This window comes from Populus alba, chromosome 1 (genome assembly GCF_005239225.2).
Source record: "Populus alba chromosome 1, ASM523922v2, whole genome shotgun sequence".
Classification (NCBI taxonomy): Eukaryota; Viridiplantae; Streptophyta; class Magnoliopsida; order Malpighiales; family Salicaceae; genus Populus; species Populus alba.
The window spans coordinates 37156438-37165037 of record NC_133284.1 but is presented as its reverse complement, the minus strand read 5'-3'; the positions used below and the strand labels follow the sequence as shown (position 1 = coordinate 37165037).

Genomic DNA, 8600 nt, shown 5'->3' with positions numbered 1-8600 from the left:
AATATCTCATATAAATGATATTTTTTGAGAAATTAGAAATTTATAAAAAATTTATTTTAAATCTTTAAATATTAAATATTTTATTTTAAATCTCTAAATTAAAAGTCGATATTTTTTTTTTCATATATTTTAAAGTTTTACTAATTAGATCATTTGAAAAAGGTGAATGGGATAACAAGAAGAACCTTAGAGTGTCCAATGGGCCTGTAAAAATGACGGGCGAGGCTCAAATGATCTCTAAAACATGAAAGCAAAGCCCATAAAGTAAACTACCATCATCTGGTTCATCTTCTTTGCATTTCCACCAACTACTATCCGTTGACGCTGCCACCTTAGGACTGACTGATAATTCTGAAATGACTGCAGCTGCCAAAGACGACGATTTTGGTAGTAAGCAAAGCAAAAATGTAGCTGTTATAGGTGCAGGCGTCAGGTATAATTTGTTTTTGGACTTTTGGTTTCTGGGTTTTCTTTCTGTAGTTTAATTGTGTGTGTGTGTGATTGTGCTCTCACTTTTGTATTTTTTTTTGTTTTTGTTTAAGTGGGCTTGCTGCTGCATACAAGCTGAAATCAAATGGGGTGAAAGTGACAGTCTTTGAAGCTGAAGGAAGAGCTGGAGGCAAATTAAGAAGTGTCTCCCATCATGATCTTGTTTGGGATGAAGGAGCTAATACCATGGTTACCATTTATTTGTCCAATTTTTTTTTTCAATCTTTCGTGTTAATCTTTGCTTCTTGCTTTGTGAATCACAAGTGCGCGTAATTGGAAAAAAAATTTCTTGGGACAGAGAGTTTATTTTGGCACGCTGCATGGATTCTTTCTTCATTAACATTTGATAATGATTGTTTTGGTTTTTGGTGCTTTTTGTTTGGTGAAGTTGATTTTTTTTCCCAATACTGTGCAGACTGAGAGTGAAGTGGAGGTCAAAAGCTTACTTGATGATCTTGGGCTTAGAGAGAAGCAACAATTTGTAAGGCTTATTGTTCTTAACTTTATCTCTTAGCTTTTTGCCATTTTCTTTAAGCAACAATTTGTAAGGCTTATTGTTCTTAACTTTATCTCTTAGCCTGATGCCATTTTCTTTTTTCAAATGCTTAGGTTATCAGTGCTCCGTATTATGAAATGATTTCCTGTGTGCTCTAGTTGAATCTTGAGAGTTCGTGGTGGATTCTTTTTTGTTGGCTTAATTTATTGATGTCTACCTTTGCAGCCAATTGCACAGAACAAACGGTATATTGTGAGGAATGGAATGCCTGTACTGGTATATCTATCTTATGGTGTCTTTGTTGCCAACTAATAAGTTTACTTCCCTTGTTTCTTAGACGAGAGGAACATGCTTATTGTACTTTGTCTATCCTTTTTCTATCTGCAGCTATGTTTGTCTTACTGTTAGCATATGCTCTTCTCATGTTTTGTGCCAGATACCAACAAATCCAGTTGCACTGATCAAGAGCAACTTTCTCTCGGCGCAATCAAAGGTTTGTCTTTCTGGGACAAGTCTGAGGACAATCCAATAAATTAGAAGCATCCCACCGCTGTTTTTCTCCTCATGATGCAATATTTTCTGTTCATCAACAGTAGCCGCAGATAACTTTATTTTTGCATATAGAAGGATTGTTGGTTAGCAACCTGGAAGCTCCTGGAATCTTGAAAGCCACCACTTTTTGCTGCTCTGTTTCTTATTTGAATGGTGGGCTCTGGGAATCTTGCTATTGCATCTTGTTTTCTAGGAATATGAAGGATTGGCTGGTAGTTTCATTATTGATAGTAGGATTACCTTGTCTGCCTACCATTTCTGACATGCATGATTTTGTTAACGTGAAATCTTCTGATTAATTTAAAAAGTTAACTAGGATCACTTGTCAAAAAAAAAAAAAAAAAATAACCGTTGGTTCTTTGCACAAAGATTCAGTTTGATGTTCAAGCTTGATAAACAAGCTGCAACTTTTCATTTTTGTGCATTTCTTAAGGGCATGCATTTTTTCTGGCGCAGTTGCAAATCATTTTGGAGCCATTCTTATGGAAGAAAAATGAGTCCTCAAAAGTGACTGACACTGATATACAAGAAAGGTGATAAACTCAACTTATTGAGGTTGTTCATCTCTTGCACACTTGTTCGTTATCTCATTTACATCATGAGGTTTTGATATTCACCTCACTCACCCCTTTACCCTGCAGTGTTGGTGAGTTCTTTCAGCGACATTTCGGGAAAGAGGTATTGCATTCTTTACAACACAACAGATTTATACCTGCCGTATTAACCAGCAGAAGATCTTTTATATTTTGTCCAAATTTTGAATGAGACCAGATTTTTATATAGAAGTGTTTGATTATCATTGATCTTACTTTTCTGTTTCTTCCTTCTAAGGTTGTTGATTATCTTATCGATCCTTTTGTTGCTGGCACAAGTGCTGGAGATCCTGAATCTCTTTCTGTAAGTAATGGCCAAGATATTTGGACCACTTGTATAAGTTATGGGATCTTTTTATTAGCACACCACTGGAAAATGTTCTTTGGTCTGGGATTCTGCTGGTTCTATGCATCTGAATATATTCGATTGTGATAGGAAGAATGGAATCTGCTTTAGGATACTGAAACTAAAAGTTTTATTGAACTGCTCTTAAGAACTATGACATCTATTTTAATAGTTATGATATGGTCTACTTAGCGTCAACTCTTTTCCTTTCGTTCTGGATTTTTATTGATAGTATTGTCTTTACCTGAAACAGGCACGCCACAATTTTCCAGACCTGTGGAATCTAGAGAAGCGGTATATTCTATGCTTCTTTTAATAAACTGTCATTCATTTTTCCTTGCATTGTTTGAGTTTGAATTGGACTGCAGTTGATTCATTCTCTTGCAGTTTCTGTCCTTTGCAAATCCCACATTTAGTGAAGTTATTGGCTAGACCAATATATTGTTGCCTTTTTACAGCGCTGGAAGATTCTTACTGGATGCCATAATACATTTGAACTTGATATTCTATTCTCTTAGCATTCTGAAATTAGACGTGCCTTTTTTATTTGGCTCAGTATGATGCTTGTTGAGATCTGTGGCGAACTTGTTTTAAATCCACACAGTGACCCTAACTGCTTAGTTACTGATGAAAAATATAAAGCTGAATATTTTAATTTTCATACAGTAAACCATATTTTTGTCTCTGTGTTGTTAAGGTTTTTGTTCAGCAAATCCTCTTTAGTTTTAGTCTGGTTTTAGTGATGCTTGAAATCTAGTTGTATTTTTATGCTGAATCTCTGCAGTTTGGTTGCTTACAAGCTCACCCATTATTCATCAATAGATGAATAATGGGCGAGCTTGTATTTTTGTTCAGCCATGTTATTGTTGCATTTTTAAATAGATGCAAGCAGTCTTCTAGGCTAAATTGTTAAAGTTTGATGAACGACTCTGACACTGATGAAGTACTACAGATCAATGATTGACATTCTATTAATTTAGTAATGCTTGCTGCGTGATATCTGCTTGTTTATTAATGCAAACCTTTTCTATTCAACCAGGTTTGGTTCTATCATAGCTGGGGCAGTTAAAGCCAAGCTATCTGCCAAAAAGGAGAAGAATGGAGAAAATAAAGGTTCTTCAGAAAAAAAGAAACGTCAACATGGTTCATTTTCTTTTCTAGGTGGAATGCAGGTAGTTATTCCGGGTACTGTTTCTTTTCTTTTCCAAGAAGACGTGGTTTGAACTATTTATAACCTTTACATGTAGGAAGTAGGAATGTCCCTTAGCTGTTCAGATCTGATGCTACCACTATTGCTTTCGTTGAATAATAATTGTGGATAAGTTTTCTAGGCTGCTATTGAGTCCTTCAAAATACACCTGCAGATTACTTTAGTCAAGCCCCTTTCATATTTGCAGCTTAATAGGCGTGTAGTTCTACTTCATTCACTTAGCATATTTTGAACCAGCGGCCATAGAACCTAACATGCTTTGAAACACATCCTTAATAATGGAATTTCCTGTCATGAAGATGCATTCACTAATATTAGCTTCTTATTTGGGGGAGTAGATTGCCTGAAATGATAGGAATAAAATCATTCCACACCCAAAACTTCAGGATATAGATGTTTGACCAGCTTTTCATTGCGTACAGCACTGCAGGTGAAAACATCCTTGTGAATATTTTGATTTTCATGCAGAAGCAAAATTGCAACAGAAATCTATGGTTAAGTTCCAGGTTATAGACCTTAGGTTCATATTTCCTCATATCATTCAGAGTTTATCTATGGTCACCATTAGCTATTTTAATATTACCTTTCCTTTGAGCTCTACTCAAAATTCTCTTAGCTCTCTCGCGTTCTCTCAATATGCAGAGACTTAAGTGGTATCCTTACTGATAGTGTTGTTGAAATCTGACCCTTTGCACGTACGTTTTTGCTTGTAAACCAAATAAATGGTCCTTATTTTCTTGTTTATGTATTTTTGCAGACACTCACTGATACGCTGTGCACAGAGCTTGGGAAAGATGGAGTTAAACTAGAATCAAAGGTCTTGTCATTGTCTTACGGTTATGATGGCAAGTCAACTTTTGAGAACTGGTCAGTTTCTTATGCTTCTAAGGGTGGCAAGCGTGCACAAGCATCATCTTATGATGCTGTCATCATGACGGTTAGTTCTTTTTTAATTGAGTTTATTTTTTGGTGGTTTTGTTTAGTATAGTTTCTCTTATTGTGATACTGCATAACTGAGTCATCCAGTCAATGAAATCCTACATCTTTAAAATGTGACTAGTGCTGAGAAAGAATGCTGAGAAAGAATTCAACTGCTGCTTAGTTGATTAAGAAATAAACAAGATAGAAGGAAAGAAAGAGACAAAAGACAGTACAATTGTACACTGAGACGGTGATTACCAAACACTTGCCCCACTTCTTAAGACTGACTTGGACAGTTGGAGTGAAAAAAGTCAAGTTTCTCAATAACTTGAACTCGTAACTCCAAAACTTTGATCCTTTGTTTTATTGTTTGAATATCTCTGCATTGACTGACCATTATGACCATTGTAAGAATACTCTTTGTGCACTGCATTTACCTTTTGCTTTTAGGAGTTGGATGGCATCTTACCCTCTTTATCTCATAAATGCATTGGTTGCATAAACATTTACATATGCAACTCCTAATACCATTTACTGTTTTTAGAAGATTTTTTTTTTCACATTCTAACAGTGAACTTTTGTATTTTAGGCACCATTGTGCAATGTTAAAGAAATTAATATTAATAAAGGCAGAAATCGCTTCTCGCTGGACTTTCTTCCCCAGGTACCAACAATTTTGTTTATTGATTTCATATCTTCATACGTATTTACTTACACATGGGGTGTAGTATACAAATGCAATCATCATTGTTCAAATAGCTGCAGAACATCAAATGCACAGTATGGTTGCATACATTATTGCCGAAAATGTTTTCTGTATTTAAGTTTTTGGTCTTTCTCTGTCAAATTCATTTGCTTATCATTCTTTTCCATGTTATTATGCAGATGAGTTACATGCCACTTTCAGTCATAATTACTACCTTTAAGAAAGAGGACGTCAAGAGGCCTCTAGAAGGATTTGGAGTTCTTGTTCCTTCTAAGGAGCAACAAAATGGTTTAAAAACTCTTGGTAATACTTTGCTAGGCTCACCACGGTGGGGGAACTTGGATAATTTTCACTATTTGTTAGCTATACATATACTCTCTTGCACTCACCATGCTTGAATTCTGTTTTGCACAGGTACACTCTTCTCATCTATGATGTTTCCAGATCGTGCACCCAAGAACTTGTATCTCTATACCACCTTTGTTGGTGGGAGCCGAAACAAGGAACTAGCAAAAGCTTCAACGTATAAAAAGCTCCAAACTTTTCATTTCGTAATTCCTGTCAGCAACTTTCTGGTTTCACACACAAGATCACTTATCTACTCTGGATTTTAATTATTACTGTGGTGAAATTTTGATCAACTAAACCGTTTTCCAATAATTTATTTTTCAGGGATGATTTGAAAGCGATTGTTACTTCTGATCTTAGACAGCTGTTAGGGGTGGAGGGAGAGCCGAAATTTGTGAAGTATTTTAAATCTTAAGCCATTTATAATCTGCTAATTATATTACTTTAGTCTATTTTCTTTCCCAAGTTGAAGCTGGCAGTAATTTAGTAAGAGCAATGAGTTACTGTGTTCACTGTGATCCATACTCTTACAGCTTCAACTGTACTTGATTGCAGTCATTACTACTGGAGTAAAGCATTTCCTTTGTATGGAAAGAACTATGATTTAGTGTTAGAAGGAATTGAGAGAATGGAGAAAAATCTTCCTGGATTTTTCTACGCAGGTAAGTGCTTATTGATTGAAATTTGGGATTTAACTTCCAGTCATGTAATTCTAAGATCCCCCCTCAAGCTGGTGCTATTCTAAACTGGAAGCATTTCATTTGAATCTCCAATCCCTGCAATTTTGCTGGAGATAAGGAAAATGGGTTATGTTGACCACATGTGAGAAGTTTCATCGCTCCTATTGAATTCTTATTCCTATTCTAATTCTTATTCTTGGTTGATTGATGAAATCTTCAGGTAACCACAGAGGTGGATTGTCCGTGGGCAAAGCAGTAGCCTCTGGATGCAAAGCAGCTGATCTTGTGATCTCCTATTTGAATTCTTCGGCTGATGACAAGATGCTGAAGAAAGGGTCACGGTCGTAGGAACATGAATGGCCTTCCTGGCTATTAGCTGATGCAAACGATACTCTTCTCATGCTGATCGCTTCTCATTGATCTAAGAATATTCACAATATATATATATATATATATATATATATATATTATATATATATATAAGAACTGCTTTTAGTTGTATGAATATAGATTAAGTTCTTGTTAATGTGTCAGAATGCTAAGCCTTTATAAAATCTGTTACTATACACCTGTTAATCATCTAATGCAAGTTAGGCTTACATGGATTTTAGTTGGTTTTTTATTTGGCACAAGAGGGTCAATTTTTGAGCACCACACCTGTATGCAGAGTTTTTTAAACTTGGTCTTGTCTAAGTTCCGGCTCACGAGTTTTGATTAGGTCAACCGAATTAACCTCAATTATTTTTATAAATTATAACCCTTAATTATTTTTATAAATTAAAATGATGTTATTTTGGTTAAAAAAATTAATAGTTAATAAATTGCAATCGAGTTTTTTATCGGGTTAATCTTTTGGGTCATCTGAATATTTTATTTTTCTTAATTTTTTTAAACATAATTTAGTTTTAGTTTCGGATCAGTTAAATTTCAACTCAGCCGCATAATATATCCTGATAACAAGTCAAATCATGTTTACTCCTAATTTTTCTCAAGAACAAATCCTGGGAAATAGGAGCGCAAGGTGAATCCAATAATCATACTGTATGATTGTAAGAATACCAAGGGTATTTAGTATTTACATGCATGTACTCAAGCAGGACCTCTATGGATCTGGAGTACCTAACCCTCGAAATATGGGAAAGCCTCATTCTACTCCCAAACAATGCCTCCATTATCAATTGAGTCCTTAATCTCTTAATTTTATCAATTTTGTTTCAATCTTAATTGATATTAGACAATTTCACCCCTTCATCAATTTCTTTTTTTTTTTTTTCTTTTTTTTTTTTTTGAGATCAAATATAGGAAAATACATCTTATAGCACCGTATAACAAATTTGGTCCAACATCTTTAGGAGGCCAAAAAGGGAAGAGTGCAAACAAAGAGAGTCAAAGAAGACAGCATGCAGTTGAACTCTGTCTCAAAACTGAAAGCTTACGAAAAGACAGCTAACTCAGTGTCTTTATCAGAGACCAGTTTCTCTAAGGGCAAATGGGTGGTTGCCACATGTGCATGCAGACAACGTTCTTTTAACCGCACTTTCACTGCAGGAGTGCATTCCATGAACTCGCGCCAGAAGAAGAAGCTGAAAAGGGATTTTTTTATTTTTTTTTTCTTGTTCATGTGACTTGTGACGTGAGTGTTCTTTTTTTTATTTCCCTCATTTATATGTCATGTTGTTTTAATTATTTAATATTTTTAATTTTATCGTTACTTGATTTTTTTTTTTTTTTTATAATTGATGATTGTATTGATTGGATAAAATATAACGCCTTCATTGTTTTTAATTCTCCACATGTTTTTTATTAAGATTTTTAAATCTTGACGAGTTTTATATTTTATATTTAAAGATAATATTAAAAATCTTGATAATTATTTTTAAAAAATAACCTTAAAGCAAAAGTTACTCAAGTCAATAACAATAAAGAAAAAAAATGTCCATGGGATAATATTTAACTCTTTATATTATATATATAAAAAAGGTTATTAAACTTTTTTTTTACTTGTAACACGAAATTAATACTTCAAGAAATGTCATAAAAGTTATGTTAAAAAAATAACTTTTAAATTGTGATTCCGAGGACAATAAACAAACAAGATTATTAAACCGTAGAATTATTGGAGTTTTAATTACTTCATCAAATATAGGTTGATAGTAATCTTATTGGATAAAAAAAAAAAAACAAGTTTACTAAAATTGTGATTTTATTGATTGGATTACCATCAAAATATAAATATACTGTTTTAATTTGTTTTCTCAA

At 34.1% G+C, this 8600-nt stretch overlaps 1 protein-coding gene across 1 annotated transcript; it reads left to right on the top strand.

The window, feature by feature from the left end:
* The first annotated feature begins 274 nt into the window (after nt 1–274).
* Nucleotides 275–6796, top strand: LOC118027475 (protoporphyrinogen oxidase 2). The gene is made up of 17 exons (XM_035030854.2): nt 275–433; nt 543–678; nt 905–970; nt 1211–1261; nt 1422–1478; nt 1994–2070; nt 2179–2215; nt 2369–2434; nt 2730–2770; nt 3516–3648; nt 4444–4623; nt 5197–5271; nt 5493–5616; nt 5728–5836; nt 5986–6060; nt 6217–6323; nt 6562–6796. The coding sequence occupies exons 1-17, from the start codon at nt 357–359 to the stop codon at nt 6687–6689; spliced, it is 1539 nt and encodes a 512-aa protein (XP_034886745.1). The 5' UTR covers nt 275–356; the 3' UTR covers nt 6690–6796.
* Nucleotides 6797–8600: the final 1804 nt, after the last annotated feature.

Bases quoted from the DNA above. Each gene is read 5' to 3' on its own strand.
- LOC118027475 (XM_035030854.2), top strand. From the start codon at position 357: ATGACTGCAGCTGCCAAAGACGACGATTTTGGTAGTAAGCAAAGCAAA. The intron at 971-1,210 runs GTAAGGCTTATT...CTACCTTTGCAG, and splicing joins TTAGAGAGAAGCAACAATTT to CCAATTGCACAGAACAAACG. The intron at 2,216-2,368 runs GTATTGCATTCT...CTTCCTTCTAAG, and splicing joins AGCGACATTTCGGGAAAGAG to GTTGTTGATTATCTTATCGA.